The following is a 10259-nucleotide window of genomic DNA, read 5'->3' as shown; positions in this document are numbered from 1 at the left end:
CCCCCCCTGTGTGGCCATGCTAACTGCCCTCTCCTCGCCTGCAGCCTGCCTGTCCCGCTTCAACGCCCTCTCTCTGGTCTACCTGCTGTTCCTGCTGCTGCTGCCCTGGTTCCCGGGTCCCTGTAGGCACGGCATCCCAGGTAAGGGCTTGGGCACTGGCTCCTGCCGGGAGGGGGCACTCGGGGCCTCGGAGCTCTTTGTCCACGTGCTGGGACCGGCCCAGCACGTGGGGCGTGTGTGCACTCCGCAGAAGCCGGGGGCAGTTTAGCGGCCGGGGTGAAGGACGAGTGGCCTCAAGTTTCATGTTTCCCTTGCTGACCCTGGGCTAGTTTCAGTGTCTTGTTTCTGACTGCGTGTTATAGAGGCGTGCTGAAGGTAGTGGGGGTCATCGGATGGCTCCCCCTTGTCCCTGGGGCTTCCCGGGCACCATGGGGCGGCCCGTCTCCCTGCGGGCTCCCTCTCCCGTTCCCCACCCCTCTGCCTGGCGAGGCTCCGGCCAACCCCCTATTTCGGCCGCCATATCGCCACCCCCCGACCCCCACACCCTAAAGTCAGGCTCCTTCCGTGTTTGCTTGAGCTCCGTGGGGTTTCAATTTATCTGCAAGCACCTTGTTGTTCGGGTTGCTGGGCACACCACGTGTCCGTCTGGGTCCTGAGCTCCTGGTGGGTGGGTGCTGTCTGAGTCTCCTGTGTGGCCAGACGAACAGATGTGGGGAAGCCCGTGGGGGGCTACACCCCCAGGAGGGTCTGAATGTGGGCCCGCGGCATGGAGCCATCCAAGAGGGGCTGGGAGCAGGGAGGCCGTCTCAGGAGCCCAGGGCAGGAGGGGACAGGGCTGTGCCCTGCTCTGTGCCCCGTGGTGCAGGCATGCCCCCTGTGAACAGGTGCAGACCTGCGGCCAGGTGATACGGGGTTGGGTGGGGTCCAGACTTGCTGAAAGGACCCTTCACCTTGGGCTCCTGCCACCTGCTCGCTATGTGCTTCAGGGTCCATTTCCCCTCAGCTTTTTGGGGAGGGTAATGCTTGTCCCCAAAGGTTGCTCTGCCCTCCATAGGTGGGAAGGCCCCCTCGGTGTTGGAGGGGGAAGAGAGGTACCCAGGCTTAAACAGGGGTCCCTGAGAGAAGCTGGCTGTCTGCAGTGCCTGGCAGAGGTGAATGAGAAAGCCCAGCAGGGCCGAGGATGAGGTTGGTCAGGACAGCTGAGGGCCCGCTGAGGGAGACAGGCCCGTAGACACTGCCTTCAGGAGAAGTCGGCTGCTTCGGGGCCTTGGGGGCGTTGGGACCTCCCGTCACTCCTGCAGCATCCCCTCCTGCGCTCGGGCTGGAGGTCAGAAGACCGGCCAGGCCTCCTGGGCCAGGCTCACAGCATCACAGGGCTACTTCCTTCTGGAGGCTCCGGGGGAGCATCCGTTTCCTCGTCCTTCCGGGCTTCTCCAGGCACCCACGGCCCCTCCCTCCACCGTCCAGGCCGGCAACGGCCAGTCGAGTGTCCCCTCGTCCCTCTGGCTCTGGCCCCCCGGCCATGTCCACGGTCAGGGCCCCGCGGTGACCCTCGTCCCTCTGGCTCTGGCCCCCCCGGTCACTGTCCACGGTCAGGGCCCCGTGGTGACCCTCGTCCCTCTGGCTCTGGCCCCCATCAGGCTCCCTCCTCGCTGGGGTGCTGATCTTGCAGGTGGAATCTGGGAGCACAGGGCCGTGAAGGCTCTGGGGGGGGCAGCACAGGGGCAGGGCTGAGAGCTGCTGGGCCCCAGGGCAGCCCCTCATCCAGGCCAGCTTGCCGCAACTTTCCAGGATTCCCAGCTCAGGCGTCAGGCCTACCCCCTCCCTTCCCCTCCCGCGGTGCGCCCCGTTCCCCCCCCCCCCCCCCGTGGGCAGGGGGGGGGGGGGGGGGGGAGGTGGGCCCTAGCCACAGCGGGAGGGGCCGGGTGGGGAGGAGTTAGGGAGCCCTAGGAAGACTTCCCTGCCTGACCTCTGTCTGTCCACCCTCAGAGGCCCTTCAGGAACAGGGAGGCTGCCTGGTTTTTCCGGGTGGGAGAGGGGAAAATGAGGGGAAAATGCCCGTGCCCGGGAGCCTGGCCTTGAGTGTAGGATGTGTGGAGGCCGGGCCTCAGCGCCGGCATCTGGTGGGAGGTCTGACGGGTGCTGACCCCTGGCCCCGGCCCACGGGGGCGTCCGCTGGGAATGCAGCTGCCTGTGCCCAAGGAGGCTTTGGTCACCTCGGGGTGGCTCCAGCTCTGTCCTCTGCCCCTGTGCCCGGAGCGAGCGCTCGGTGGGGGCAGGGCTGCAGCAGAAGCTGCAAGCAGGGGTCAGTGCCGGCCGTCCCCTTAACACTTAGGGCCTCAAGACCCCGTCCCTGCCTTAGAACCCCACCCAGGCTTCCTGGTCCCCCAGGGGCTGCTTGCTGCGGCGCTCCCTGGGGGCCCGGCAGGGGGGCCCTCTGGTCTGCTCTGCCAGCAGGTGGGCCCCGTGAGGGTCCTGGTGTGTGTTGGAGGGTGGGGTGTGGGTCTCCCCGCCCCCCCCCGAGCCGGCTTGCTGCGACTGTGGGCCCCCCTTCCCCAGTGTCTCAGAGTACTTCCCACTGAGCCCCCATGTGCCCCCAGGAGCCAGGCTCCTATCGGGGTGAGGTCTGCAGACAGCTGGCCAGAGCAAGGCCTGTGGGGGCGGCGTTCGCCGGGTGGGTGGATGCGGAGGGGGCAGCGTAGGAAGGATGGCGGTCCGTTAGCTGTGGCTGGGAACAGGGGTCCCCGAGGAGGGCACTGTAGGGCGGTTTTGGGGGGTTCCAACCCAGGATTCCTGCTCCAGGTCAGATCCTCCGTACTGACGCACCCTGGGAGGATGCCCCACTTCCTGTGCTCCTGGGGTCCACAGCCTGCCATCCCCACTTCCTGCTCCCCTGAGAGCCTGAGCCCCATCCCTGCTCCTGCTGGAGGAGTGGTTTCTGTGCACCTCCCCCCCACGGCGCCCACAAGTGGGGAGCGGGCAGCTGGCACCCCCATCAGACCTCCCACTCCACAGGGACGTTTCCAGCAGTGTAGTGAGAGCCTGTCCCTCCTGGGCGGATGCAGGAGCCCCTCACCTGCCTGACCCCCACCCCCCTGCCCTCTGGCCTCCCTCCCTGCTGTCCCGCTGCTCCTGAGCGGCTCTCCAGGGGGTCAGCCAGCCTCCCCGAGACCGCACCGAAGCTCAGGTGGGCAGTGTGGGGCGGCACCCAGTGTCGTAGTGGGGTCAGCAGGCCGGGTCCGGCTGGCCTCCTGCCCCTGCTGCTCGGGCACAGATTCCGAGCCCCCGCCACCTCTCCCGCGTTGCGCTCGCCCAGCCCCCGCCTGGCAGGGAGCTGAAGCCACGCGGCCAGGGCTCTGGCCCCTTCAGCTTGGCGTGGCTCGTGGTCCAGGACACCGGCTGGCCACCCGAGACGGGAGCTGGTGACGAGGCGGGGAGGGCGGGGGGAGAGGTGGTGACGTCTGACACTCCGTCACGTGCTGTTGATAGAAGCCAGTGGGGCATCTGCTGAGGGGCCCGGCAGGCTGGCACTTGAGGCCTCGGCCCCGGGTGTCCGTCCTCCGGAGCAGGGGTGCGTCCACGCCCGCTGTGCTCCCTCCCGGTGGCGCTTCCCGGGTCTGCAGGGGCGGGCTGCACAGCTGAGCAGGGAGGGGCGGTCAGCCTGGCCGGGGCGCCTCCGGGAGCCCTGCCCGCTCCCCGCAGGTAGCCTGCTCCTCCTCCTGCTGGGAGGCCCGCCCCTCCCTGCTCTTGGCCTGTGGCTGCGAGCACAGTTGGCCCAGCCAGGGCCGAGGGCCAGACGTTCCGTCCGTTTTCCGTCTGTCCTTCCCAGTGTTCCACCGGCCCCACCCTGCTCTCCCCTTCACTCACCCCTGCCCCGAGGGTCGGGGGCTGGGAGGGACCTAGAAATGAGTGTCGGTGAGGACGTCCGAGGCCTGACTGGGCTGCCCCTGGGAGTCCCTTGCCTTCTGTGAGCCCCGCTTCCTTCTGCAAAGTCAGGTGGGGCAGGGGGTGAAGGAGGGCCAGCACTCCAGGGGTCTCACCTGCTGGGCACCCCTGGGCGAGGGGCACACACGGAGCCGGGACCCTGAGCCTGCCAGCCTCGGGCTGGAGCAAGTGTGACACCTCTGTCCCCGAGCCCCGGCGAGTGAGCCAGCAGCACAGCGAGGATCTGGGGCTCCTGCTGGAAGGCGCCTGAGGAGGAAGCCGGGGTTCGGAGCTCAGAGCGTGGGAGTCAGAATCTCAGCTCCTTGCGCAGAGCCCGAGCTGCCCACCACGCAGAGCAGGGGTGGCGCCAGGCCTCCGTGGGTCTTCCCCGAGTGCAGGCTGCGTGCGCAGACCTCTCCCTGCAGCCACGGCCTCCCTGCCCGGCGCTGAGCCCCACATCCCACCAGCTGCAAGGCACACAGGGCCCTTGTCTGAGACTGCCCCTGCCTGTGCTTGGGGTCCCCCAGGCCCAGCCCCTCAACTCGGTTTCTCCCCCACAGGTGGGACTCCTGGGATTTGGGTCCCCAGGGATGTTGAAACAAGGGCCATGCCACCCTCACCCCTGCCCGCTCTACCCGCAGGCCACACTGGTCGCCTCCTCCAGGCCCTGCTGGCTTTCAGCCTCCTCTTCCTGGCAGCCCACCTGGCCTTCCAGATATGCCTGCACACTGTGCCCCGCCTGGACCAGCTTCTGGGGCCCAGCTGTGAGTTTCCACGGGTCTGGGAGAGCTAGTGGCCTTCCTGAGCTAGCCGGGAGCCTGGGGACACGGAGCGGGGACAGCAGCCCTGGGAAGGCCGCCTGCCCCACCCAGGCTGTGCCTCCTATGGGCCCTGAGTGCCCAGCCCCTTTCACATGGCCCCGGTTAGTGCCAGCGTCAACTGCTCCCGGGGCTGGGCCGGGCGGCCCGGGGCTCATTGCACACCCCAGAATCCAGCAGCATCTGTCTGTGGCGCGGAGCGACTGGGGTACCAGTGGCCTTCCGTGCCCTGCCCGGCCCACCGCCCGGTGCCCTTCATCCTGTGGACATGGTCTGCAGCGGGCACCCACCCTCCCAGCTCCGGACAGGATCGACATCAGCCCGCCAGGTCCAGTTGTGGGGGCCCTGGGCGCCCAGCCCCCACACAGCCTAGGTCCTGCCTGGCATCGCTCCCCCGCCCCGCCCGGGCTCCTGCTTCCGTTCCGTGTTGATGCTGCCCATCCCGCAGTTTAGAAACTGGGCCACGGGGAGAAGCCAGGCGCCTCGTGGGTGCCCTGGCCCCGGTGTGTCTGACATGGGCCTCCCCGTTCCGGCCCCCACGGGTCGGGGCCGGGAGTCCCCCTTGTGCCAGACAGAACGTACGGGCCTTCAATCCACTTGGCTCTCCCCGGCTGGGCCTTCGTTTCCCTACGAGTAAAGGCAGCCTTCTGCGAGCATCCCTGACACCAGCCACGTTCTGCGACCGCGGGGCTCCCACGGGCCTCCTGGCGGCCAGGAGTAGGTGTGCTTGGTGCTCGCTGCCTGACCCCGTCCCCTGCGCCTCTCTCCGCAGGCAGCCCCTGGGAGATCCTCTCCCGGCACGTGGGGATCACGAGGTAAGCATGCTCCCTGCCTCCCCTGGGGTCCCCCCATCCTCTGCCTTCCCTGCCTGGCGCCTGCCCTCCCCAACCCACCAGTGGGCTCTCCCTGCCCTTCACAGGCTGGACCTGAAGGACATCCCCAATGCCATCCGGCTGGTGGCCCCCGACCTCGGTGTCCTGGTGGTCTCCTCTGTGTGCCTCGGCCTGTGTGGGCGCCTCGCCCGGGACGCCCAGCCGAGCCAGCGTGCCCAGGAGCTGGTGAGGGCTGTAGGAAGGCAGGGTGCCCGTATGCTGGAGGAGGGGTGTTCCCAAGCTCTGCCCATCTGAGGACGATTTCACTTCCTCTTTTACACAAATGTGGACTTTTAGGTTTTAAGAGTCAGTATGTGCTCGTTGTGAAGAGATGAGGCATCAGAGCTGGGGGAGGCTGTGTGCCCCCTCCCTGGGATGCGGGGCGCCCCGAGCAATACTGCCTTTCAGACCTGGTCCTAGCAGGGCTCCATCTTGGGGGCACTTGTGGGGCTCCAGGTCATGTCTGTGCCTTCAGAAACCTCCCAGGCCCCAGGGCAGTAGGGAATCAGCCCTGCAGGGAGTGACCTGCTGGCTGTCAGGGAGCCCCCTCCAGGCTGGGGGCAACTCAGGCTGCCCCTGACCACGCCTGCTGTCCTCCCGTCCCTGTCCCCAGCCCACCGGACAAGGCTGGCACCCCGCTTTCAGAGCGGAGACGGGAGCCTAGAGCTCAGGTTGCGGTTCCAGGCCCTTGGGGGGCTTGGGACCACCCTGCTGCCGGCCCTCGGGGCGCCGTCCCCCGGGCGGGCGTGTGGGCCCCTGGGGGGGCCAGGGCTGCCTCTGGATTCCTTGTTAGCGGAGCCAGGCCTCCTGGAACAGCTCTGCCATGCAAGGGCTGGACTCGATCCTGAAACCCAGGGTAGGACGGGGTGGGGCGGGGGGGGGGGGGGGGTAGCACTGCTCCCGGCCCGGCCCTCTCACAGTCCAGGGCTGTCTGGAACCGGGTCTGCCCCACAACTGGGATGGGTCACCCCGTCTCCGTGTCCTCAGTGGCTGAGAGTCTGCGCTGACCCGGGGCGGCTGGTGTAGACGACCTTGGAGCGAGGTGGGGGGCCCCTCACGGGTGCGAGTTTCCAAGCCCAGGCCTATGTGCACGTACACACGACACCATCCACGGGACGGTGTACACACGCAGTCGTGCACACGCATCCTGACTCACGTCACATGCAGGGACATGCATGCTCTCAGGGGACCCGCGGGCCGCAGGGGGGACAGGGAGGGAAGGAGAGAGGAGGCTCCTGCCAAGGCCCCTGTGGCGGCCCCAGGGCCCTGCTGAGCCGGGGCTGGAGCCGGGACTGGCCAGCTGGATGCTGCAGGCGGCCGAGCACCTGTCTGCCCGCCCCGGCAGCTGCCTCTGCTCTTCCCGCAGACGCGGACTTTCCATAGGCGCTCCGACGCGTTCCCAGGGCCGAGGCCAGTGGTGGGCGGGGGTGAGCTCAGGCTTGGCTCCTGCCCCTTCCCCTCCCTCCGGGCTCTGCTCAAGGGCTCCTCCCCGTGGCCTCCCCACCCCCAGGCTCTGGGAGGGCAGGACAGAGGGGAAACGGAGAGGTCAGGTGACTTGCAGGAGGCTGCTCAGCTGGGAGGCGGGAGCTGGGATGGGAGCAGGTCGCCTGGCTCCTGTGTGCTTAGCCTGGACGCTGAGTGCCACCCTCGGGGAATGCGCCCATTTCGCAGGTGGGAACGTGGTGGGGGAAGGGGCTGGGCGCCGAAGAAACAGCTTCATTCTGGGAAACCTTGAAGGAGGGCCAGGGAGGGAGGCCCTGACCGCTGTGAGGCCTGCAGGCCCCGCCCCTTGCTGTCCAGGTGCCCTACAGGCGGCAGAAAGGAGGCAGGGTCACTCTGGGTGGACTCGGGGTCTCCTGTGCACCCCTCTTCCTCTACGTAAGAGGAAAGCGCTGCTTCGGCCCTGGGACCGAGGGGTAGGGGCCGGACAGAGCTCACCAAACTGGCGCGCGGGGACACCGTGTGCACACCGCTACCTTTTTCCTAAAAATCCCCACGCGGGGCCTCTCAGGAGCCAGGGGTTTCGAGGATGCGTGCCGGAATCTGTGGGGGCTGCCCGGCCTTTGGGGGCCCCCAGTCTAGAGAAGGAGATAAAAAAGAGGCACTTGTAGGGTTCTGGAACGGTCTGAGGCCGGCCTGCAGGGGTCGGTTGTCACGCGTACCAGGCCTGGCGGCAGCGTGTCCCAAAATTGAGCCAGGCGGTCTCCGGGAAGGCCTGGTGGGCAGACCTCTGGGTCCACGCTCGGCCAGCAGCCCGTCCCCTCCCTCCCCGAGTGGCCCGAATGCCATGCCCCTGACCTCTGCCCCTCCTTATGACCTTGGCAGGACGATGATGACAGGGAAGTGGGCTCCGGCTCCCCAGCGGGGCCTCAGGGAGCCCCTGTGCTGGCCCCCACGCGGAGGTCGCGGCTGGCCACCCGGTTCCAGATCACAGCGCACTGGCTGCTGGTGGCCGCGGGGCGGACCCTGGCCATCGTGCTGCTCGCACTGGCAGGTACCCAGTGGGCAAGGAGCAGGGACCCCAGCCCCGACTGCCACGTTGGGAGGGTCTCAGCAGCCCGCTGAGCTCCCCACTGGCCACTGAGACCGTGGTCTCGTGGCCCGGCCAGGCGTGACCCTGCTGCCTCTGCCCCGTCCTGCAGGCATCGCCCACCCCTCCGCCTTCTCCAGCGTCTACTTCCTGATCTTCCTGGCCACCTGCACGTGGTGGGCGTGCCACTTTCCCATCAGCCCCCTGGGCTTCAGCACACTCTGCATCATGGTGGGCTGCTTCGACGCCGGCCACCTCATCTGCATCTACTGCTACCAGACCCCCTTCGCCCAGGCCATGCTCCCGCCGTCCAGCATCTGGGCCAGGTGAGGCTCCTCTGCAGAGGCCGTGTCCCTCCCCCTCGCCAGGCCCTGGCTGCCTGGTCCCCGGCTCATCCTCGACCAGCGGTCAGTGGCTCACCTTCTCTGGGCAGGGTGTTCGGTTTCAAGGCCTTGGTGGCCCAGAGCAACTGCTCCCGCCCCAACGTGCTGGTCCTCGATACGAGCCACGACTGGCCCGTCTACGTGAGCCCCGGAGTCCTGCTGCTTCTCTACTACACCGTGACCTCACTCCTCAAGCTCCGCACGCACCAGCCCTTGGACCAGGTGAGGCCCGGGCCAGTGGCCTCTGATGGCCTCCCACCCCTGCGCACCTCGTTGGGGGTGGGCGCTGAGCTCCGCCCTGGTCTCTGCAGAGGAAGGCGGCGGCCGGGAACGACGAGGAGCAGGAGGTGGAGCTGACCCAGGTGGACCAGTGGCCCCAGGGCCAGGCCAGGGCTGCAGCCACCAAGGAGGAGGGGGCTGCCCAGGTGAGGAGCGGGGGCTGAGCTGTGGCGCTGGAGCCTGCCCGCCCGAGGGCTTGGCTCACGGGGTCTCGGCTCGTCTCCGCAGTGCATGCTGCCCACAACCACGGGGTCTGACTGGGAGACCGACAGCTGCACCGTGCATGACCTGACTGGCCACAGCCCCGTCCAGCAGCGCCCCGGTGAGTGCCCTGTGCCCCCGGCTGCCCAGGGACACCGCCTTCTGCAGGTGCACTGGTGCTGCCCCCTGGTGGCCAGGGCGCCCTTGCTCTGCAGACCTCTCTAGCTGTGCCTTCTGGGGCCCACCCAGGGCCCGGACATGGGGTCAGGCCGCCCACCTGAGACCTTGCTGGGGGCTCCAGCTCTCCCACCCCCTCCCCACCTACCTTCCAGTTCCTAGAGGACTGGACTGCTAGCTCTCGGGCTGGCCCGGGGGCCCCGGCTGTCTTCCAGGGGAGGGGGGCTGTGCGTCCACAGCGGCCCCAGGGGGAAGGCGGGGTATTTCCCTGGGCACTTCTCCCTTTCCCCTAAGGCTTAATCTCCATCTTGCACGAAGCCGGAGGTGGAGTCGTTGGCGCCCTGGGGACTTGCCGTGCAAGGAGCTGGAAGGGGGTGGGGCCCTCTTGCCCAACCTGTCCCTTCACGGTCTCGGGAACCAAGCTGGGGAATGGGACCAGGACCGGCCTGGGAGCAGCGTCAGATGGGAGCCGGGCCCTTTGCCGGCATCTTCGGCTCCCAGTGCTCCTTCGTCCCTGCTGCCTGAGTTTGGTGTGGGCGAGAGGCCCCCTCCGTTGAGGCTGGAGCTTCCCCAGCCAGGGTCCGGCTCCCCGGTGACCTCTGTCCCCTCCCCGCTCAGTGCACCCTGGGCTGGCTGAGCCTCGAGAGCCGTCTGCACTACACAGTCTGGGTCATCTCATCATGGACCAGAGCTACGTCTGTGCCCTCGTTGCCATGATGGTAAGGGGCAGCCGGCCTGGGCAGCCCTCCAGGTGGGCCCTTCATGCTGCTCCCCTCGGGACGTTCTGGGAGGCGGATGGTGGCCTACGTCTCGCAGAGCCTGGTGCCTGTGGCCAGAAACGGGGCTGTGTCCTGCTGGGCCACAAGCTGCACAGCAAGTGTGTGTGTGTGCACGCGTGTGTGCGCCTGTGTACATGGAGCGGGTGGGTGCCCATGTGAGCGTGCGTCCTGTGCCATCGGGCTCGTCTGAGGAGGTGTGTTGGCCTCCCTGTCCCCTGGCAGGGTGGGGGGGAGCAGGGCCCAGAGAAGAGGGCCAGGGGAGCAGGGCTGGGAGAGCAGGGCTGGGGGAGGGGGGG

The 10259-nt window shown here is 68.1% G+C and overlaps 1 protein-coding gene across 1 annotated transcript; it reads left to right on the top strand.

Moving 5' to 3' along the window:
- Nucleotides 1–44: 44 nt before the first annotated feature.
- LOC110577580 (piezo-type mechanosensitive ion channel component 1-like) lies at nucleotides 45–10236 on the top strand (the record flags this gene model as incomplete). The annotated part of the gene is made up of 10 exons (XM_021686954.1): nucleotides 45–140; nucleotides 4566–4688; nucleotides 5515–5557; nucleotides 5662–5800; nucleotides 7940–8108; nucleotides 8257–8470; nucleotides 8578–8749; nucleotides 8839–8952; nucleotides 9035–9128; nucleotides 9803–10236. Coding segments are annotated over 10 exons (1484 nt in total), but the record flags the coding sequence as incomplete, so codon positions are not given.
- Nucleotides 10237–10259: the final 23 nt, after the last annotated feature.

This window comes from Neomonachus schauinslandi, unplaced genomic scaffold (genome assembly GCF_002201575.2).
Source record: "Neomonachus schauinslandi unplaced genomic scaffold, ASM220157v2 HiC_scaffold_1228, whole genome shotgun sequence".
In the NCBI taxonomy this organism is placed as follows: Eukaryota; Metazoa; Chordata; class Mammalia; order Carnivora; family Phocidae; genus Neomonachus; species Neomonachus schauinslandi.
Note: the sequence above shows the minus strand (reverse complement) of the source record. Positions and strands in the feature narration are given on the sequence as shown.